The sequence below is a fragment of the Petromyzon marinus genome, chromosome 48 (assembly GCF_048934315.1).
Source record: "Petromyzon marinus isolate PM22_M1 ecotype Great Lakes invasive population chromosome 48, UKy_Petmar_22M1.pri1.0, whole genome shotgun sequence".
In the NCBI taxonomy this organism is placed as follows: Eukaryota; Metazoa; Chordata; class Hyperoartia; order Petromyzontiformes; family Petromyzontidae; genus Petromyzon; species Petromyzon marinus.
Window position 1 is genome coordinate 4,764,113 of NC_133714.1, and position 24,087 is coordinate 4,788,199.

General features: G+C 43.2%; 1 protein-coding gene across 1 annotated transcript in view; it reads right to left on the reverse strand.

Moving 5' to 3' along the window:
• Positions 1-43: 43 nt before the first annotated feature.
• Positions 44-24,087, reverse strand: part of LOC116952725 (sortilin-like) — a 47,064-nt gene continuing 23,020 nt past the window's right edge. The window contains exons 9-20 of the mRNA XM_032972332.2: positions 23,201-23,281; positions 22,059-22,119; positions 20,749-20,904; positions 19,974-20,068; positions 18,734-18,845; positions 18,311-18,482; positions 16,591-16,796; positions 14,509-14,701; positions 12,485-12,595; positions 11,377-11,518; positions 9,230-9,354; positions 44-8,371 (exon numbers count right to left, since the gene is read on the reverse strand). Coding sequence (XP_032828223.2) covers positions 8,320-8,371; positions 9,230-9,354; positions 11,377-11,518; positions 12,485-12,595; positions 14,509-14,701; positions 16,591-16,796; positions 18,311-18,482; positions 18,734-18,845; positions 19,974-20,068; positions 20,749-20,904; positions 22,059-22,119; positions 23,201-23,281 — 1,506 coding nt within the window. The 3' untranslated portion in view covers positions 44-8,319. The remainder of the gene's footprint in view (positions 8,372-9,229; positions 9,355-11,376; positions 11,519-12,484; positions 12,596-14,508; positions 14,702-16,590; positions 16,797-18,310; positions 18,483-18,733; positions 18,846-19,973; positions 20,069-20,748; positions 20,905-22,058; positions 22,120-23,200; positions 23,282-24,087) is intronic.

The following is a 24,087-nucleotide window of genomic DNA, read 5'->3' on the forward strand; positions in this document are numbered from 1 at the left end:
TATACACATCAAGTGCAGACGTTTGATAACCACAACGTATAGATCACCTTTAAAAACAGGCTTTATTGAGGTTTCCATTCGTTTAAAAAGCCACACATTGATGAAAGCGAAATTGAGGGTTACAATCAAAGTAATGCCTCCTGTTTGTTGTTGCAAATAACTGTATTGCTACCTTACATAAGATTTCAACACAGTGATGTTTGCAATGCTTGGAGGCATTTAAAGTCCACACTCGCTAAATGTGTCGAGACATTCAGGTGACAGAACAGATTGCAAACGAGCCTGAGAGTATCCAGATGCCATAGCACGGTTCAAACCCCATCCACCACACAGCTAAGATGTGCCACAACATGACTTTTCATCCATGAATATTGATATATATAAACCACTCGTCAATAACACCGCCTTGCAGTGTTGCCGATTATATTTATATTTTAAGACAGTGTTGTTGACAAGGGTGTTAAAAATGTCGTTGATCCCATTCAGTACTTTGAAGGGACGGCACACGTGGGCGATATTTTGACTGACACCGCCGTACCGAATGCTATTTGCAAACGGCTACGTGGCACTGGTGAATTATATTAAGATGTATTTTTAACCCTCGTGTTATTCTGGATCTGTCACATCGGTGGTGCACGCGCACAGCAAAAGGATAGAGGCCGTTTAAACATAGCCAAACTTTCACAATATTCCCAATGTTTATCAGTTCGATAATCCCTGAAACAAATACAGGCATTGTTAATTTGAGGGTATACCTTATATGATTAATAACATTGCCCAACAAAATATATGGGAAGAAACTTAGCTTGGCTAAGTAAAATGCCTCTATTGAAAATAACTTTTACAAAAGCTAAAGTGTATACCGTATAACATTGATAGTTAACATTGCCACAAATTAAATTTGCACAAAAATACAAAACATTTTTTTAAATTATACACCGATACCTATATCAGGCTATCCTGTGCACGTAACATTCCAGCACACGGCAAATAAAAAAAGAGGGACGTGGTGGGTTGTGCTTTTAGGAGTTCTCATTTGCACCCCACTAGTTCCCTTCTTCAACTGTGATGTTGTGTAAGTGCACACAAAAAAACAAAAAAACAACTGCGATGGTATGTTTGGATTCGAGCCCCTGGGTTTGGTAACACGGCTAAACAAACGTGTATCGTGCGTTATTTTTGGCAGTCAACAGGTTGATTAGTTAAATGCATGAAACCCATATTACGTGATCTTCAATTCGGATGGCATGAACTTATAAAAGCGTCAGAGAATGGCACGAGTCTCTGATGCCATTGCGCTCTCCGAGGCAGATAAAGTACATTCACTGAATAAGACACAGGGGGCGACGGGCAGCCGTGTAAGTTCTCATTCCAGGGCTGTTGCTTTTTGCTCAGAGGCGTTTCTTTGTGATGGAGTGGGGTAACGGATTGGTGAAAGTCGGAACACACAAAAAAACCGTAAGCGTTCAATCCCAACGTCACCGTGCGTCGACGCGGCTGTCCGCCGATGGGAGTTTATGCTGCACAACCCAAAGTTTACCCCATCATCCCCTCGTCACTTTGTTTGGAAACGGTCTTAAGATGCACTTGCATTTGTACGCGAGATTAATTTAAAATCGTTGGGGTTTTCTCGATAGACTGGCGCTTCGCTCCAAACACCAGTCAACCCAGACAATAAACATTGCAATGGAAAATAAATGATTAAGAAAATCCAATGCACGCTAAAATGAAGTGTGCAGAACAATAAAATCAAGCCCCTGTAATGTTTTGAGTTCAAGCCCTGCGTTATCTATAGGGCAATCAACATTTTATAAACAGGCTGTGGATGGCACTGACTTAATTTTTTTAACTAATCAAAACCCCTAAAATCAATACACAGTTCTGTGCCACTTATTCAATCGCGTGTACAACGAGTTGTCCGCGTCCCATGTGATCGTCTAAATAGGTCGCAATATAGGAGCATCAACACATGGTGAAAAGTCAATGCAGAATATTGTTTACAGTGCAGCATTAAAACTGAATAAGTTAAGGTGGACACCACATACATCAGCAACATACCACGTAGCACGTGACAACTTGGAATAGAACAAATATGTAAATATATACCGATGTAACGTTCACAATTACACATTTGGCGGTATACGTTCGCACATCACAACTGTTTTCGTTACAATTTTCAAGCGGAGAGAGCAAAGCTGCTTTAAAAGCTAACCGCGGCATAATAATAATCGCGCAACACTTGTGGCCAACAAAATTAATGTTGTGTTCCATCAACTACATTCTCCCCCGAAGACTCGAAACTCAATTCCAATTATTTTTAGGATCATTGGCGTCCAGCTTTTTTAGAAACCTGGTTAAAGGCCAAGTTTTACGGATAGTTACAGCCCTGCAATTGTTCACACCACTTTGACTAAATCGTTTTAGGAAACGTTCAAATTAATTTAGGTTTGGCTTAACACAAACAAAAAACAGAAACTGTACTTGCGTTGTAATTCACGAGTACAACTAAATATGTACGTAATCGCATTTACAACGAAGACTTGAGGCACTGTGTGGGCAATGAGGTTATCATTTCGAGTGCTATTTACAAACGTGAAACAAAAAACAATGATTCCAATTGGTTGGTGTGGAACTGCAAGCCTTACACTCGACTCCTAACGTCCCCTTCTTTGGTTCTTTCGGTAAAGTCACGTAGAATGAGAATAAAATAATAAATTGATAAAATAAAATAACACAATAAAATTCTCACGACGTTTCAGCCACAACACAAGCGCTTGTGTTGTGGCCGAAACGTCGTGAGAATTTTATTGTGTTATTTTATTTTATCAATTTATTATTTTATTCTCATTCTACGTGACTTTACCGAAAGAACCAAAGAAGATGAATCCTTGCAGTCACGAAAGCTTTAAATCGAAATTTAAATCCTAACGTCCCGTTGAGTACAAAAGTCGTCCCCTGTGTTCTCATGGCTCCACGCTAAAAAAAAAAACCGCAAACCAATTCTTTTTCATTAAAACTTACAATGCCCTACCGTGTGATTTTTGGGCCGAACCACGTGTTGTTTGGCGGGATGTCCGACGTTTCGCTACCACGTTCTGGGCGTTTGCCCGTGCCGAAACAACACGCGGTACAACCTGGACACACCGCGAAAGCATCTACGTCTGGCATCTTTCCAAGTAGTGAGGTCAATCATGCATCGGGCAGTGGCATTTGAAAAAAACATCATTATGCTGCGTTTAAAAATTTGTTTTTTTTTAAATAAAATGTGTCGAAATGCCCATTGGAAACTTATATTTCCCGTTGAAAAACAAATTTGGAACATTTCCAATTATGTTGTGACTTTTCCAGATCTACTTAAAACTTTGGGCAATCAAAGGAAGACATCTACATTTTACAGACTTAGCAGTTTTTTTATGCATCAAAATAAACTGACAATGGAAGTTTTATCAACACAGCAAATGATTTAGGTACAGTGCGATGGGAATCAGAATAAGAAAACGATTCACATTTTAATGTCCTGTGTTATGTTTTATTACTGCTGTAAATGATACGGATGTTTTTGTTTATTGCTTCTGAAAAAGCCTCACATTCTTACAGGGGTTTTTGCTTTACGCGAGATACTTGGGCAATTATTACTCACGCACAGTACTTATACTTGTGGAAGGAAACAAGAATACCCTGAGAAACCCATATACGTTAGAAGACACACAAAGGCCATATAAGACAGGTCTTAAACCTACTTGCTGTACTGCCTTTCAAAAAGGCACCCGATCTCCTGCCAGGAGAGTGTCACACACACGATGCTATCGTGAATCCATCAACCATGCGTCATAATTTTACACCATGCACAAAGAGACCCATCGTGAAGCAAACCACAACTCTGGTTACATAGGACTTTTTGCCGTAATCCAAATGCCAAGCCAGGACCATAACAACCTTATCGCCCAGCCATAAAATGTACAAGCCTGTCAACAAAAACAAGCCGAGGCTTTACAGTACGATACGGACTAACTAAATACAGCCATAACAAGTCTGACCATAATGCGGTCCCTTTAGCATGCCATCATAACCATCGCCCAGAGCCTGTCCCTTGATCAAAATCACAATGGCAGGCCTTACCTATGCTTAGCAAAAAGTAGATAGTAACATTAAAATAAGGCACGCAAGATAGGTTTTTTTTAAAATCTCAAACGTGGGATGTGATTGAATGGACTAATTTCTCTGTTGTGATAAACTGTTTATGCTCTTTGTTTTGGTGCCATTTCTAAATTTGTTTATTCATTTTTTTTATTTAGCTTTGCAGTAGTAGGGTTTTCATTTGCTTGGTAGTGCTGTAAATGGGATTTGGTCTCCATATATAATTAATATACAGCGTTATTGGATGCTATTAGCATGAATGACGCTATGTAAAATAAAAGCATAATTATACATTCCTAAATTGCTGCAACATTCCCAAATTGTTGAACTTGCAGCTTCACTGAAATTAAACCAAGGCCTCATACTACTACTACGGCTCTCAACGTGCTCCCACCTGGTTTTACATAACGGCCATTGCTCGAGTCCTGAGCTTAACCAGCAAAAAGCCTGGACAATTCCTCCACTTGCTCACAACAAAGCAATTACTGTGTTTTTCTATGGTCACCATCATTTTCATCATCAGCCTTGAAGGCCTTCTCCAAGGCCATTGCTCTCTCCCATCACCCTGCAATCTAACAAATCACATGGCACCTACACACACGAAGTGATTTCATTGCTCCAATTCCGTGAGACTATTTGGGGCGTTCCATCCCTTGGTTGCCACTCCATCATTAGTCTCGACCATGTGCCATCCCTCCGAGGAACGTGTCCTACTTGAACGCACTTTTATTAAACGACGTTGTCTATCCGGCATACGTTCTCTCGTGTTCCCCTTTGTGCAACTCAAAGACATCAAGCGCCTTGATTGTACCGCTTGCTTAGTTTCCTATGAATGCATATTTATATTTTAATACCCCTAAAAGTCTTAAATGTAAATTCCCTTAAGCAAACGAAAACATTTTAAAATGTTAAGGTAAAGTTACGAACCATATATTCATACCAAATAAAACAGTTATATAATTCTGCCATACCTATATATTGTATGATATATAGTTTCTAATAATTCAAATTCACACGAGCTATTTACATGTTTGTGGTGATATTGGAAGCTACCTCTATACAGTGCCATTTATCTTATAGTGCAGATGTGAAATATATTACAGCTTAATAAACTATGGCTTTAACGATGCCTTGTACTTTCCAGAGCCATTTTCGGGGTTTTAATAACCTCAACGAAGCGTACTCTAACACATTCTAAGTTAACAAGTCAGTAGGTAGGTCATTGCTACCTTTCTCAAACATTTCACGGACCAGCCAGCACCCCCTCTGCTGGTGACAAAACGCATTCGCTTATCTCCCCAAACACCAGCAATACAAAATGATTTACATTAGCATAACAAATGTAAAAAAAATTACCTTTCGGTTAGGGTAGTTTAATCAGTGAAGTTTACCTAACCTAATTTTTTTTTATTAATTAAATATCATGACCAAAATATTAATTAGTTCCAGATCAACCTGCATTTGCATCACAGCCCCGCGGACGACCTGAAAGATCAGAGCGGACCACACTTTAAGAACCACTGCACGAAGCTAAAGTGCCCATCTGCCAAAGCGACATTCTCACCTGCGCTGTTTGTCCGTCTGCCTCACTGCAATCCCTGCACCATCACTTGCGCCGCTATGCTCGTGCTATTGCCGCTCGTCAGAGCCGCTGAACCTCATGTTATCTCTCCTGCTACTGCATGCCACCCGTGCCGCACGGTTATTTGCGTGCAACCCGCTCGCCACATCGAAGCATTTCCTCAACTGCGAAATGCACTTCTGGGATAAATGTATTTTTAATGGACTTCAAGTCAAGTGTGGGAGCATACGCCGAGACAGCGTGCGTGGCAGCATCCACCATCTGGCGCCAATTCCTCGGGGTACTTGGCAAAGCCAATGAGCTGTGCCCCCTTTCGATCCCCCAAATCTCAACAGTAGTGGTCAATCCGATACGTTCATCCATACTGCCTGTGGCCAAGGTCTTTGTCCTCCTCCACCCACGAGATTCTCTCGCACAGAGAACCTGGCAGGCAGAGCTAGCCAAGGGCAAGCGAGGAGCCACGTGCCCAAAGTGCCGTAGTTAGCGTTCCCGTATCGTGCAGATGGCAAAGCCTAAATATCTGTAGGCATATAAACCTGCAGCAATGTTAACACCAACTGTATTGACCTGTTGATGTTATTTTTTCCATTGCCATCAGGATGTTTGTGCAGGTATTTAGGTAACAGATTCGTCTCATCTGCAACAATACCGGAAGATAGAGAACTGTAATTGTTACACCGTTTCAGTAGGTAATCTATCGCGCATGGATGTATGAGGATTTGTACAATTATATGCATTTAAGAATGTTCGTGTGTAGCTGAGAAATCGCCACGCATTTTACAAATAGCAATTGCTCAATTTCTATAGCCTCACAATAATGGTAATTACCAATGTGTAGTAGCTGTTGTAAAGTTCTTGCCACGTAAAGCAATAGGCTAGTTTCTGTTGTCAGTATCAGCTATAAAAGAGTATTCAATAAAGTGTAAGATGAACAATAATCATAAACGGAGGGAACTATGTTTACCCCTCTCCCTTTTGAAATATAATCCATGCTAAAAGATATTTAAGCGGGATAGAATTGTCGCCAAAGGCTTCCAATATCCCTCTGGCCTTCCACCAAAATCTAGAAAATAATCCACGCTGAGATCGGCTGTGTCTTCACTTAAATATCGCGAGGCTTCACAAGCAAAACAACACGCTGGAAAACAAGTTGCCATACCACACAAACTGCGCATACTCGATAGTCCTTTACCCTGCGCTAAATGACACACAAACTTCGGGCATTTGAATAATGCGTGTAAATAAGTAATCAAATATCGTGATTTTTATTACAGTGAAATAACAAGCTAGGAATTATGTAAATTACCAGCAGTCGATGCACACACAGACATATTTATAAGGCAAAGGCTTAAACTTTGGATGATTTTGATTAAATTACAAGTTTGTCGGGTCATGTGGGTGCAAGTGCGTGTGCTCTTGTACACAATCTCTGTGAAACAACCGACGTGTGCGCTGAAAAACTCGTTAACGCAAGACATTTAATTGTCCAGAAAGTAGGCAGATAAAGTTGACAAACCAAGTTAACTGATACGTTCATTGCGTGGCCATCTGCAAGGGGATGATACAATAAACTATCAAAAATGGATCATAAGCTGTTCCAATGAAGCTTACATTCGCAATCTGAAAAGAAATATTCGTGCGTTATCGACTTTGCAGGACACCCCACCGCCCCTCCCCCCCGGTTGTTAAAAGGCAGAATTAACCGACGCACTTTTTTACATTGTCAGCGTTAAACTCACTCGTACCTTTCTTGTTAAGGAAACACCCGAGCAAATTGTTCAAATTTAGCCAAATCACTAGCTCGCATATCAAGATGAAATAATAGTTGATGTCTAAAGATCACATTGTCCGTGGTCAATGAAACAGTGATATGAACCAATTCGGCCTATAATCACTCCAGGCAACCCATAAAGCACCACTTTGAGAGGAGGTTATCCTGTGGAGGGGACTTGTTGCCACCATAGGAATGAGGAATTTCCACCAATGGCTCAAGCCTGCGAGTGGGAGTTGAGCACTGCCTCTTTTTTGAGCAGGAAATCACTTATCGCTTTTTTAACTATTAAACAACGCGTAACTTCGTACGTGTGTCCTCCCTGCTGCGATGCAAATGGCTTCATGTCGAGTGCATCAGCAATTCTATTTTGATAGTCGCAGCCTATAGCAGAAGACTTCTCTGTAATTTGTAATAATGTATCTGATTAACACCAGCAGCTTGATAAGATCATTTTGGAAGCTATGAACGCAAACACCACTGCAAGCACAATTGGCATTTTTTATGTAATTTAGGCAAACGAATTATATACCGGAATGCATTTTTTTTTTTAATCACGTGCACAGCAAAACACAATCCAAATCTGTGCCGTGAAGTCGTGCGTGCAAATCCAAAGCTGGGTTTTTGCGCGAGATAACCCGTAATAGAACCTCAAACCAACTCGAGTCAGACTTTGTGCATTGATAACCACGTGTTTACATGCTGCAGCCGTGTCGGGATGTGCGTGAGATAACCATGGGAAACCTTCACCACCTTTCTGTTTTGTTGCAAAAAAAGGTCTCACTTGAACGGGGCAGCAAGGCTCCTGGGTCTCTTCCTGCGAATGGCTTTAGAGATTGACTTGTTCTTCTCGTAGAATCAGGTATCGAATGGAGTTACATCTGCAAAACACGACATGCAAACGTTCTTTTGGCGCGCACGTGCTACGCGGCACAGCGCGGTGAGTGTACGGGACTTTTCGTCGATTTGTTAACTCTGGGCGGTGACACGGCCCAGCAGCAGTTCGTTTGCCGCTTGTTGCACAGGTTCGCGGCTCGAATCTAGCAGGCCGCCCTGGTTAACACTGTGGTGGTGTATTGACCGTAAAAAAATACATGCTGTATGCTTCCAAGGTGGATGATAAAGATCCCCTCATGTCATTCGAAACGAGCAGGCCATTGCGCGCTGCTGTCATGGGTAAAAATTTTCCACATTCAAACTAAATTACCAAACTGGATTAAATATAGCAACATCGCTCCCCGACTGTGAAATTACTGCAGACCTTCTGTGAAACATTGCGCCTTTGTAAAAGCCTTGCGCTACAATAATAGGCGCGAATACTAAATGTACAGAATTAATATTATTTACGATTGTGGACAGAACATATCGGTGGGTTAGACTGGTGACAGAATGGCAGACAACGGAGAGAAGCCAGCTAAGAAGATATGCACCGTGGAGACGCAGGGAGGAAATCGTTTTTTGTTGTCGTTCTTCCCCCCGCACCTCCGATTAGTACGGTTGGCTACGTACGGCGCGAAAGAAGCTCACCATACATACATCTGAAAATGTGAACTCACGTCAGCCAGCTTAAAACACACGGACGAGATTCCTATCTCTACAAGAGAAGAGAGATTGTACATTCACGTGCAGGAGTGATATGGATGAGGTGGCAGCGGCCATGGGGCGGCCGTCGTTACCGTTGACCTCGCGGAATGCGGAAGGCTTTGGAGGCACAGGAGGCCGCAGCTCTAAACACTCACCGGTCCTTGAAGGCTTGGCTCCTCCTCGCCGCAATGACGAGCACGCCGATGACGACCAAGACGAAAAGAACGACGAGAGCGATCACTCCCCCGTGGTTGTTTGATGTGCGCTTCTGCGAGCTTGGCTACAAAACACCAAACACCACCATCACACAAATGCTGAGAGATAGCATCACTACGATAAGTGGCAAACCGTAAAGGTTTAGCCCTAAAATTGCTCCATTATAGGAAGCTCTGTAGAGCTCCTCCTAAAGGGTATCTGGCCTAATCTTCCATGCCAACCAGACGTCATCGAATAGGATCGGAAGCAAAATCTTCATTCATGCTGGAAGAATCTGATGAGCTACAAAGCTCTTTTTTGTACAGACGTCCAGTAGGAGCGGGGTAAGAACGTTACAACAAACAATACAAAACACGACAGGAGCGCAAAGTAAAGGATAGGCAAACAAATCACAAAGAAAAAATTGGTGCGGGTTGCTCACGCTTTGCCCCACCACAACCGACCTGCCAATCAATAAAGTGTGGCACACCCATTGAGAGCGCTGCGTGGACACGAGAGGCGGGGGGGGGGATTTAAGAATTTTGCACCATTGTTTGAACTGCCGCACCGGAAAAATGATCCGGCGATTAATACAATTCAATGACTTGTCGGATGAGGGCTTCCCCTGCACCATGCGTATCGTTAGAGGTTCGCCGTCAGTGCGGGTTTCTGAATACGGAGAGCATTAATGCAACGGCATAGAAGCGCAGTACGACAATGGATTGTGCTGCACTGCCCTCTGCTGCTGCTGCTGCCCACCGTGTAAGCCCCGCAACCGATAACGACCTGTCGCGTACGCACGGTGGTTACCCACACTAGCTCTGTGCAGGTGGTGACCTGCTTAGCTTCCGAGATCTGACAAGACTGCCGCATTCTGGGTGCTATGGTCATAGGCCTCCTACGTATACTCGTGTTGCAGTACAATTTGCACGAATACCAACGTACAGTAAAACCTTGGATTGCGAGCATATTTCGTTCCGGAAACGTGTTTGTAATCCAAAGCACTCGTATATCAAAGCGAATTTCCCCATAAGAAATAATGGAAACTCAGATGATTCGTTCCACAACCCAAAAATATTCATGTAAAAATTATTAATACAAAACTTTTTATATTTGTATTATTTAAATGTAATATAAAGTAATCAAATGTATTAATTAAATGTAATCGTGGCTGGTGTGAGGGAGACGAGAGAGAGGAGGAGGGTTATTGTGTAGGACGACTTTCACTGTCACTAATGGAATCACTGCCATCTGTTGGCTCACTGGAATCTTTTTCTTCTTGTGCAACTTGAACAAGGAACATATCCAATGACACTTGCTTTTGCCTCCTTTTGAGGATTTCATGGAAATGTGACATTGCATTGCCGTTAAACAGATTCATCGCTCGCACTGCTACAGCCTTATTCGGGTGGTGCTTTTCTACAAAATTTTGCACTGTTTCCCACATTTTACACATCTCCCTAATCTCATTTGAAGTGAGGGACTCCCTTTGTCTTTATCTCCTCCTCCTCAAACGAGTTCTCCTCCATAACCTCTTGCTGTTGCTCACGATGCAGATCCATCAGTTCGTCGGTGGTCAGCTCCTGGCCATGTTCCTCCACCAGCTCTTGAAGAACCATCGGCTCAGTTGTGATCACGTGACGCTCGGCAGACAAAGCGTACTACTCGTATTGCAAGACCTCGCTCGTTTATCAAGTTAAGATGTATTTAAAAATGTTGCTCGTCTTGCAAAACAAGTTACTCGCAATCCAAGGTTTTACTGTACTCGATTATTACAATTATTATAACCTTTACATTATCTGAACGAAATCGGAAGTCTGAAGAAAAAAAAAGGAAATAACTTTCTCGGTACGTCTTGAGGTCTGAAGACGTACCAAGGCTCCCACAAAGCCATGCCGGAGGGCGTGTGGCACAGTTTGGTACCATCTATCAGAGTGCGGTTATGTCGCTACAGTTCTCTGCGGTGAGTACAATGTGTTTAAAAACAACGGCGCTATGCCTCTCTAAATAAAACTAACGCTAACGCGTCCCAAGATTCAGCGGTGAACGGGACCCCACCCTGCAACTGTCAGATGTCTCGGAATGGGAAAGGGTTAACTTGACGTACCTCCGACGACGACGCCGTTGTCGTGAACACCGGGTCGACCTGGGTTTTGATGAGGGTGTGCGTGCACGCTATCGACGTCACCTTCCTCGTGCTGTTGTGCTGCAGCCCTCCCTCGCATTTGTCTCCTGGCACCTTGCGATACCTTGATGCATGCGACGAGCGATATGAGATGCAGCAGCCAGACTCCTCACCCACATTCGCGAACGAGACCACATCGCTCCGAATTCTTAAGACCTCTCCACAGGCTCCCAATCCAATGGCAGAACGACTGAAAAACTGCCCCTCGACGTGTTCAAAACGATTCGTGAACTTGGCCCCGACGTATTGGCGTCGTTTAAAGACTGAATAAAGGAGCAACATTGTAATGTAGAATGGACAGATTAATGGAACAATAGCTATGAATTAGCGAGCAGCGCTTGGAGCTTTTACTGTTCTGATGCTTGGCGAGAATTCAAGTGAAACAGCCGTATCTAATTGCTTTGCTGTGAGAATAGGGTCTTTTAAATGGCCGAAGATTTTGAATAATAAAAAATAACAATCTGCGCGTCGTTAACCGCCTGTGCTCAGTGTGACAATAACATTTCTTTGGCCGAGTCGGGTGGTGGAGGGTTTTGCAACACAAATTTGTCCAGATCGTTACATGTGGCCTAACCCAAATATCTATTCTGAATCATAAAACTGGCTGTGAAAATCTACATGTTACGTTAATATGAAAGTTATTGCCAATCATCTAACTTATTTCCAATTTCCCAGGGATCTGTGTATTATTTATTGGTTGGCTTAAAGAGACTGCAAAATTCAGATGAGGATTACGACAATTTTGTTTAGTCTGATGATTGTTATTTTTAACCTAGATCTTTTTACCCAATTTCAAGCATTTAACCGTATGTTAAAATGACATTCCATACTCTGAAATTCTACCGAATATACAACTCCAAATAACAAGAACAAACAAAATGTAATACTAATTTGTCATGCATATTTTTTTTTGTATTGTATCCATCCAGTGTCAAACACTTGATAAATATTTTTTGCAATTTAAAGCCAGTAACATTGTTCAACTTCACTGCTTACAATTGCAAGAAAAAAGTACAACGTTGTAACTTACCCCTCTGTCTCGATCAGCTGCTCTCCTTCAGTAACGCACACGTGCAGCGAGGTTTTGTTGAATTTCCACTCTTCTACACATTTGCCACTATCTTTGTAGTATCCAAAGTCACTGCAGTCACACGGAAAGAAATCACGATGAAGGTCACGGCAAAGAAGCCAAAAACTTAAAGTAGTTCTCTGCTGATTTAAAGCTTTCGTGACTGCAGTGATTCATATTCTTGGTTCTTTCGGTAAAGTCACGTTGAAGGGAAACAATAAAATAAAAATGTATATTTTATTATATATTTTATTATTTTATTGTTTCCCTTCAACGTGACTTTACCGAAAGAACCAAGAATATAGTTATCTGCGCTCATGAGCGTGTAAGCAGTGCTCATCTCCTCTTTACAATCCTGTAGTGGTGGAAATTACACATTCCCATTGTTGACGCTTGTATCCCCCCTTAGGCCAGTGTTACTCAAACCTTTTTGGCGTGTGGACCACTCAGCCGATGCAAACATTTCCGCGGACCACGCAGCCCCACCACCACCCTCGGTGACAAAACGGATTCACTTCTCCATACCTGTCAACCCCTCATCAGTGCCTACCTTATTACAGACCAATTCAGACCTTATTGGTCACCCTGTGCCCTTATACATTTCAACGTTCATCCTACAAAGTCCCATCACAACGGAGAAACACAAAGGCAAAAAATTGCCCGTATTGAAACAGCTGTATGCCACATGGACCTAAAAACAAAATTTCCCCGTACAAGAATACGGGTAAACCATATGGGTTCACAGATATGCTTCTCTCTCTCAATACCAGCCATACAAGATTATTCATACTACCGGAGCATAACAACATTTATTTTTTTAAACGCAGATATAAGGATATTTTTTAGGGGGGGTGGGTGTTGCATGTAGTTCTTAGGGTTAAGGGTAGTTTAATTTGGGGAGTTTATTTAACTTAATTTTTCGTACTGAAATATCTTAATTCATGTTCAAAACAAATGGCAAATAAACATTGTCATTATTATCCATATCAACCCGTGCATCACAGCCCCATGGACCACCTGGAGGATCGTCGCGGACCACCAGTGGTGGTGCAGGGACCACACTTTGAGAAATCCTGCCCTAAGAGTACCAGTGTTGACTTCCCATAAACTGGTACTAATTTTACTGCTGCGTAGGTTGTTTGCGGTTGTGCTGTACACAAGCTTTCCAAAGTGCCTCATTATCAGGGTTGTACCGCGTGTTTGCTCAACACGTTTTTGCGCTCACAGATGCTGCTGACGATGATGATGATGAACGTTGTGCCACCTTAGGTGCTGCTGACCAGTGATACAACTCTTCTAGATCCACCACAAAGCGATTCCATACAAAGTAATTTCTGTTTCCTCTCCCCAAACCCACACATTCCAAACATTGCCATAAAAATCAAACTCTTCACTCTGCCCACTTTCTTAGCCGTGGCCGGACTTGGACTCAGGCAAGATAACCTCTGGAGTGCAACGTTGTATACCCGACCATCAAGTATCCGCCGTGACCAATTAATAACTGTACATTTTTAAAATAGATTTCCACATATCCAACATTTTCACATCGGGCTATACCTGTCTCCAGCGAGCTGGATATGATCCCAAAATCCGCAGGACCTCATTGCAGTCAAGCGCATTGCTATATTTTCACACTAAACGAAACAATTTTTAGTGTACCAGGTAAGGCACACTGAGCTATATCACTTTGTCAGAAGCAACCTGGCACATATGGATTGCTTAATGACGTGGCTTATTATGTGGAAATTTATAGCAGCCAAATACTCAAAACGCATTTTACTAAATGTGGAGTGAAAAATCAGAGGACCCGGAGAAAAATCCATGCGACCACGGGGGGGAACATACAAAGTCAAAATATACAGGCGTCCGGGTCAGGATCAAATCCATGACCTCCTGTATACCAGGTGAGGTAGTTAACATCTCGCCACTGTAGTGTCCCACTGTGTGCGTGTGTGGGGGGGGTCCATGCATCGTCATAAACCCACCACATGTAGTCTTCTTCTGTGCACGGGCAGTAGCCAAGGGTCTCATTGGGAAAGTAGTCAGGTCCCTTCAAACACGAAGAGTTCTTCTTGAGCATGCGGAATGTTCGCTTGACTCCCAGGACACAGCCGCTTGACTGGTTGGTGGGACCCTCCATCCAATGTGCCAACCACGGTTCAAAGTCTTCATCCGTGCCTGGAACGAACCGCACAACAGCCGCAAGATGAACATTTATCCATCGCAATAATTTGGCCCCAGGTGGCTCAGCTGTAGAGCGAGTGGCTCGCAATCGGAAAGGTTGAGAGCCCATCACCCTTCCACTTTGTGGGGAGGTCAACAATGCTACTCCTGTCAATAGACTCACATGCGCAAGAGAGGTGGAATTACCAACAATTGCTCAAGGCTGTAAAAACAAGAGATTAGCACCGCCTCAATGCTCAAAAAGAGCAAAACATTAATTTATAGTCCTATTTCAGTCCACTGCTAGATGAAGGCCTCCCCATGCCCTATCAGTCAAGGGTGTTGTTTGAGCATGCTTCACCACGCTGGTCAGCGTGGGATGATTATGGGGAAGAGGAGCACAAGCCAGGAAAGCTTTCAGATATCACTCGCCACCGATGTTAGCATTGGCCGGGAATCAAACTTAGGTTGAGGGGATCAAAGTGTAGCACGTGAATCACTGCAGCACCGTGATTACATTCATACCCAGGGCTTTGTGCCTGACGATGTCTGACAATGAAAGTGTGACTTTAAAACAAACAGTTAGAAAAATACTTAAGCGAGAGTCCAGAACACACAACCTAGGTACGCATCTGCAAAATAAAAGCCATTCGGTTGGCTACGTACGGTGCGAAAGAAGTTCAGTTCAATATAGGGTTAAGCACTTGTATATCACAGTATCTCAAGGTGGCTTACAAAATACAAAACAGAAAATCCGGAATATCACCGTGCCAAAAAAACAGGAAATAATTTGGTAGCGAAAGTAGGTGTGGATGTATGTTGAACTTCTTTCGCGCCTTACGTAACCAACCGAACTAATCGGAGGTGCGGGGGAAGGACAACAAATCGTGATGCGTAATGGACTATTATTAAAAAAATATGTCAATGTTGTCAAAATCCACGGTACCAGTGAAATATGGTGCACTTTGTTACTCTCGCCTTACAGAAATTACCACGTGGCTACAGGAAACAGACGTTTAACTGTGCAAACTGGCTCAGGAAGCAAAAAGAATGCTAGCTACATCATTCATTCATTTTTTTAATTTAGTACAAGTTGGTCATTTAAATCTAAGCTACGTAACATTGCATTTCACATTGTGTCCGTTTGCTGCAGCCTACACTAAATCAACGGAAATAATAATTACATAACACGTAGGCTTTCGCGACCAATATTATCCATTAGAGGTTTTTTTTGACAAACCCCTTACTAATTGGCTGTCGGGTGGTGGCTCGTTTGACAAAACTTTTACATTTACGCGATCTAACCGAAACACCTCTTATGAATAACAAATTTAAGAATCAGTTTCGAGACAAATGTATATTTTATACAAAAACTAGCTTTACTACCCAGCTTCGCCCGAGACTTGGATTTGTCTTGGATTAACACACGGCCTACGCGGAGGGTGGGGGGGGGGATGCGTGACGTCAGCAGGCACACTGCGTGACGCTGCCGCATGCGGGTGACATCACAGATGTGACGTCACCGCTCACTTGGCGTGCAAAATATATCCATTATTGTGCCCCCCTCCCCCAAAAATACAAAAGTCTATGTTTATACCTTTCCATTGTGTACAGTCTGGAAGCTACCCACATGCCAAATTTCAAGTTTGTTGCATGTTGGGAAGTATGCTAAACATTTCGAACAGACACACATTCACAAATTTCCCTTTTATATATATAGATGTATTATGGCACTATTCTTGTGGCTGGTAATACATGGAACTATGAACACAACATTTTTTTGGAATTAAACAAACCGTAAACTTAAATTTCAACTGACATTGCCATGAACTGAATGTGCAGTGATTAAGTTTCAGTTTGTATTGCAATGTGAAAAACGAACGTGAAGCTGCGTGAAACCTTACAGTTTCGTTTCAGCAGGATGCCGAAGTCGATCGTGTAGCTGACCCAGACAAGGTCAACGCGGACTGGGTTGGTCATCTTCAAGTGGTGCCCCCACACACTCACGTGAGTGGACTTGGCACCTGGTTCTGACACAAGCCCCTTGACCATGAGGTTCTCTGGCGAAAAGAGAAACTCGTGCCAAGTCTGCCCCGCATCGGTTGAAAAGCTGTGAGCAACAAACAAAAACAGAACAGCAAGCAATTACGTTGGCTACGAGGCACCGGGGCGGGGGGGTCCATTACCTATGTAAAGTGGGTTTGGTGTTGGTACAAATACCAGGTTTGTAATAAAAGCAAAAAAAAGTCTAAAATCAACATTTTTAAATGGAAAAATTCTGAGAACTCAAATCCTCTACTCGGAAGACACAAGTCAAATGCTGCCAGATGGCTAGAAATTAAGCCTGGGTAAAAAAATAAAAAAAGAATCTTGGCAGAGCTAATTGGAAAATGCAAAAATGCATAGAGCTCTCCAATTATACAAAAAGAACACACGTAAATAACAATGTAAAGAAGTTTGTATACAGCGTCGCTAATGCACATTTGCGCATCTCACAATCGCCGAGGAACCACAGGTCAAGCTGGAGGGCAGCAGACCGGCAGTGAGCCAATGGCTCAATTGCCCTCTTGCCAATATGTGAATGAAAAGAGAATGCTCTCTATATCAGTGGTTTCCAACCTGTGGTACACATACCCGTAGGGTACGTGCGACACCTCTTCGGGGGAACACGAGGCAAGTCGCGTAATGCCCCAGTGGTCATGTGGGATATGGTCACATGGGATGACTGAGCAGCGCTGTTTTGGAGGTGTACTATTGATTATAAATCTATATATTTATCTGTTGTATGGAATTCAGCAAACCCATGCGCTTGGACATCTCAGTTATTCACGTGCTCTCTCATTTATCATATTTATTTCATTTTAATGACAAATACACAACTTCGGCCTCACAACTCTGCTGCATGGAAAGTGACTCGGATTTTTACTTTAATAATGATTAATTGCCCCCGTCTGGCAGGAATATATATATTTTTACAAGAGCCCAGTAAAAGGCACGAACCGAAATAAGGGAGGGAGGGGGGACGGAGGGGGCCCATACAAAAATGTTGAGCTCAGTGCTCCTGTGTTCTGGGAAGGGGGGTGGGAGAGATTGGACTCACAGCGTAGGGGTTTTATATTGGGAAGCGAAGGCAAGGAAAGAGGAACAAAAGTAGAGATGGGTGGGAGGAGGGGAAGTGCACCTAACAAATCTTACAAACACAGTAACCTACACGCGTCTGGCAGGGATATTTAAATGGACAGCTCATTCAGTCGTTAAAAAGACAAAGATCCACCGTTGAGCCTCAACAGACTGTTGGGGCTAGTGCTGTTAATGAGTACCTATGAAGACCGGCACGTCACACGAGGGGGTGGGTGGCCAGCACCACGCCCGGCTATCTTTGTCTCTCTAGAATGATGTATACACACCCCACCAATTACTAATTTGAGGCCGAGTCGACCTCAGGCAGGCCCAAGACTGGTTCAGATAATCGTTGATGGTGTTGGCCGTGAGCAGCAATCGAACTCGGGTCTATTCTATTTCGGATTAATATAGCACCCTTTCCAGGGTCGCTGGGTACATAGCGCAGCGCGCCAACCGCTTACACTAGAGCTAATTTCGGTCGTCTCACTCACACACACGTACTGAATAACTCCTGGAGTGTGGCTATAGCTGAATGGCACAGCCACGATGAGCCCCCCTGAGTCCAGGATGCTGTAGTAGTGGGGGCCCTGCAGCACTCGGCTCCAGGTGTAGCCACCGTCTTCAGACAGGTAGACGTCTCGCTCGGTCACATTCAGCGATGCGCCCACATTTCCTGGAAAGCAGTGAAAAGTGACCCACAAGCCGACCAAACCCTAACTTAGACTTGGACGCAAGCCCCTTAATGTGGATGTGTAAAAAATGTATTTCACGGCAAAAGGCGCCATTGCTTCACAAGTAATAAATCTACGCAACAATTTGTGTCATTTGAGTAATTGACGCAGTAATCGGACGGGTATTTTGATTACTCAAATAATCAGGTTGTATTATTAAACTGTATGGATAACAGCATGACCATATTCTCACCATGTGCAATAATAAGTCCGATAGCATTTTGCTCACTGAGCAGTAGCTGGGGTACACTGCTGTCCTGCAGGATTGTGTATTTCCCATGGATGTGAAGGGCACAATCTGACTCCTGTGAAAAGGGAACAAATGTTGTAAACATCATTAAATCCATGACCTGTTTTGCAGGCTTAAATAAAATTCATTATAATTCAAACCTCTTTGTCTGTCCACTTCTGAATGAAGGCCTCCCCATTCTATAATGGTTATAGGGTTGTTTAATCATACTTCACCACGCCACGCCACAGCTCCCCACATATATCGACGAATGGCTGCTGAAATATTGCTGCCGACCTGATAAAATTAACATTTTCTTTGGGTCTTTTGGTAAAAATCACGTAGATGGTTAAAAGAAAATAACAAAAAACGACGACGTTTCGATCACAACACAAGCGATCGTCATCAGGAAGAAAGATGACGACTGCTTGTGTTGCGATCGAAACGTCGTAGTTTGTTATTTTCTTTGAACCACCTACGTGACTTTACCGAAAGACGCAAAAGAATATGAATTCCTGCAGTCACGAAAGTTTTAAGTCAAGATTTAAATTAACATTGCTTACCTACACCATTTAGCGAATTCTAAATATATTACAAATACGTACGATGCTAAATCCTAACGTTAACTACGTAGATTATCTTAGTGAAAATGTGAACAATCAATTAATTTACTGCCAACATTTACTTTAGCACAGGACACTAATGCTAACTGCAAACACACAGCCAATAAAATGCCAAGCGATAGGCCCTCATTCTAGCACGACTGCCAACAATAACTTCACGCTTATTTGACAGTGAACAAGCTATGACAGGAATGAACATCAATGTCCAACAAAGAGAAAAGGGGAATCTGGCCGTATAAAAGGAGATGCATTGGTCTGATAGAACGTTGAGTAGATGCAAGATGCGGGCTCATGGTGCAACTGCAGTGACCAATCTCAAACCGTGGACTAAAGGGGTAAAAAAACGCCGCTGCTGCTGCTTCCATTTATTCCCCGGCAGCGTTTGAGATATCCACCACGTGGCTACTCCTGAAGACGTCCACCGGCTCTCGCTCGCCAACCTCGACACGAACATGTAAACGCTGCTGATCGACTCCTCGCCAGAGACAACGAAATGGAGATGGGTCAACCACTATATAATTTGCACACTCAAATGGGTTCAGCTGCAACAGGCTCTGGTTGAATGAAAAGGTGACACTTACCGAAACATCTGCTTTGCATTCCACGTTCTTGGGTTTCAAAATAGGTTGCCACTGTCCCCCGCGGTTGAAGGTGATTCGTGACTGCACTCTGTTGTCTGCAAATGGAATGGACGTCGTAGCAGCAGCAGCCATTAAAACAGCAAGAGCTAAACATGCACGGACATCAATACAAGTCTTGCAAGGCAAAGCGAGCTTTCCCATCGCTTTACAGCCAAACGTGTGTAGAGTGTCACGATCCGGAAACAAGGGTTTCCGGGAGGCACCTTCTTTATTCAGCACATCCACACTTCACAGGTTCGTCCTCACACTCTCCTTAGTAGCCTAGCCTAAACACAACTCTAACCGTGTAACACCGACGGCACTGACCGAGACAGCTACAACTTATCCGGCCGCGCAATATCTAGCGAAGACGGCAGCGACGAGGGAGCCAAGACGACAACGACGACGAGATGAGCCCACTCACATGCCGACAGCCATGAGCTACGCTCCCCTTTGATCCTCCCAGTGCGACCTGGGCCCATCCTGACCAATCCTCCCTTCTCGAACCTTCTAGCCGGTTCCAGGTGCCTCCAAATGGGGCCCTTCATGACCCCTGCCTCTGTTGCCCCACTCTGCCAACAGCCTTATGCACACGCTCCCGCACGTGTACACTGTCTGTCCCGCCCCCAGCGGCCGCTGCTGTCCACTAGCCGGCGCTATTACTCTACACGTGTACGAATCCACAAATGCCTTTGAGTTTTTTAGACGCCATGAAGTAAAAGAAATGGTCTCGTACCTTCTGCGATGCGGGTGGTGATGTAGACCCCCTTCATTGAGGCGACGGGGGTGAAGTCGGTGTTGAACAAGAACGTGGTGAAGAAGTGTCTGTCGAGCGACTTGGAGAAGATGATTCCACGCCTGTCCGAAGTGTAGATGCATCCATAGGTCTTCACTGTGCACAGCCAAAGGGGGTAGCAGTGAGGACGTCTCTCGCACTCATAGAGGTGTGCACTTTGTCCTTTGGTAAAAGGTGCAGCCCTGAAATGTCTTCCTCGTGAGACTGCTGGCAGAAGAGCCTCCCCACTTACAGCTCTGGACAGCTCCTCGAGGGTATTTGGCCTACTCTTCTACGCTGGCCAGACATATTTTGCCTCACACCTTACCCCCACCACGCACGACATGCTGATTGACTAACCGTGGTGTGCCCATTTATAACTGCTGGGGGGATTGAAGAAACTTGGCAGCCGTTTCAACTGGCATGCCGGGTCAAGTATACTAATCATTACACCAGAGCAGAATTATACATCAAAAGTGGAGGTATTCCTAGATATCACATGAGCAGCATATGCTGATCAGATTAGATTAGTGGCTTATAATGTGGAAATGTATTGCAGCAAAACACTTGAAACCCATGTTGATTTTAAATATGGAGAGAGAACTCAAAACAAAATCGACACAACCACAGGGAAAACCTGCAAATTAAAAATATACAGGCGTCAGGGTCGAGATCAAACCCACGACTTCCTGAACACCAGGCGAGATAGTTAACATCTCGCCACTGTTGCACCCCACCACGCCACCAGGTATTGAGTTATTACTGGGTTGAGCAAAAATAAACTTGAAACATGTCGGTTGATAAAATAAGCATGTGGCACGAAAGTAGAGCATTAATTAGCATTCTCACTAAATACTTTCATCACCTGTCAGACAATTTATTTTGCGTCTCAACGAGTGTAATAAAACAGTAAGCGGGCTAATTCTACTCTACACTAACTGAATTACAAGGACAATGCAGCGGTGTTTAGAAATGGTCTCATGTAATTGCACCAAGCTGTTGTTGTCATAAACAGCAGCTTGGTGCAGCACTGAAATTGATTGCTCACGCCACTGCTGGTGTAAAGGCTTCGACTCGGCGGAGCCCTGTGATAACATTTAGAAAATATTAAAGTTCAAGTGACACTTGTGTGTTGAATGTTGCGATTGCTAAAGTTACATCACAAGCTGAAATATAATTATAATATATATTACCACATGCAGTTTGTATTCAGGGTAGGTAAGATACTGATTCGTATTTTGTAACACATGCAGTGGTGAACAATATCCTACCTTCCGGGTCATCAACATGCATAAACAACATGTCTTCATCATACCACAGCACGGCATATATCTGAAAGTGAAACACAAGCAATATTGAACAAGCAAAATGCAAGCATGGACTTTCTGTAATATTTCAAATAAAAAAGAGACACTACTGTATTTATGGTGCGGAGCCATGGTTATCACACTTCAATATCAACCCGCGACCTGAGTTTGATTCCGAGGTCGCTGCTGACATCAGTGATGAGCGATATCACAGGTCCTGGGACATCCCCCCCCCTTCCACCCCCAACCTTCACCGAGCCACACTGACCATCGTGGTGAAGAATGGTCAAATAACCGCCATTGTCGACACATGGGGAGGACTTCATCTTGCAGTTAATTGACAAAGGGCTGTCTCTCATACCACACTGTGCTCATAACGAGTGAGCTGAAAGTGATCATCCTCATTTGGCAAAGGGAGACGTAGGAGGCCCAAAGTTATACGGACAGTTAAAAAGAGTCCATTCCTGTATTAAATAACAGATGGCCAAACAACAGATGGCCAAATCACCCGGAATGCTCTCGATACCATCAGACCGTGGAAGCTAAGCAGGATTTTGGGCTTGGGTAGTACTCGAATGGAAAAACACCAAGCAAAAAAAAAAGACAGGCGTGATTGGCGCTGTGGGAAGTGGAGGGCAAACGCAACAGAATCTATCGTTATTCTGCACTCCGCCACCCTCACCTTCAAACGTGCACTGACCGCGATGGTCAAGTATGGTCAATTAACCCTCAATAATAATTAACATTCGTAAGGGGCATTTCATCCAGAAGATTCCCCGCACAGCAAGGGGAGGCTCTCATCCAGCAGTAGAATGACAAAGGGGCTGTAGTGTGTATTTGTTGCATGCTTTGGTGAGTACTGGGCCGATGATGAATTTGAACCCCAGACATTGTGTAAACACTCGCCCGGTAAAAGCCACGAGTCGAATGTAAACAAAAACAGTTTTTGAGACTGTTATTTGGGCCACAAGGTAATCCTGTCACCCATATATATGAGAGCAGTAATAGAAACCTTATGCCTCTGACAAAATCATATGGAATGCATCCGATCTAAGAAGAACATTTTTTTACGCAAATAAGGAGGGAGTGGCTGTGTGTTCACTCACCCGTGACACGTTAGAGGGCGCCAGCTGGGCTATGTTCCAGTTTTTGCCTCCATCGATGGAGATGTGCAAAACTAGTCTGGCCTGCAATGACAAAAATCAAGAGGTCATCATTTGCAATGCTGTCGATGCAACCAGGCCTCACCAGCTTCCCTCCTTCTGACATATCCTGCAAATTATCCAGTCATCACATGACCATCAAGGTGTGCTGTTAAAATATCACATCTGGTATTAGGTCTTTATAGGACTGCCATGATATTATTTTTCATGATACAATTCACTTTCACATGTCACGAAATGACAATCACTGAGAAATCAGTTTCTAATCTTTTTAAACATGTGTATTTCGCATGGTTCATGTACTGTTTTTGTGCTTTGCTGGACTTCCAGTCCAAATAAAGATTAGTTAAAAGTTGTTGAATTGTAGTTCACTAAACTTTAGACTACCCATAGTCATTTTTGTATTACAATGTATAATGCTTATGAAGCACATGCTGTCAGTTACATTAAGATAATTAAAGGAACTAGGAAAATTACGACTTAATATATCCATGCCGTAAACTACGATGAAAAACATTTTACAGACAGAGCATTACTCGAATGCATAATAGCAATTAATACGTAACTTTGAGTATTCATAGTCATTTAATAAATAAGTTGTCAAGAAATAAAACGTTTAAAAAAAATCTATTCATGATAATTATAATCACGATATATAGTTACGGAGAAAAATGGACAATATGACTATCGTGAATTAAATTTCGATTTAAAGCTTTCGTGACTGCAATGATTCATCTTCTTGGTTCTTTCGGTAAAGTGACTTACTCATTGGTTTTCTTTATTTACTATCGTGAATCTCAGATCGTAGAATGCATCGTTGTATAGCCATA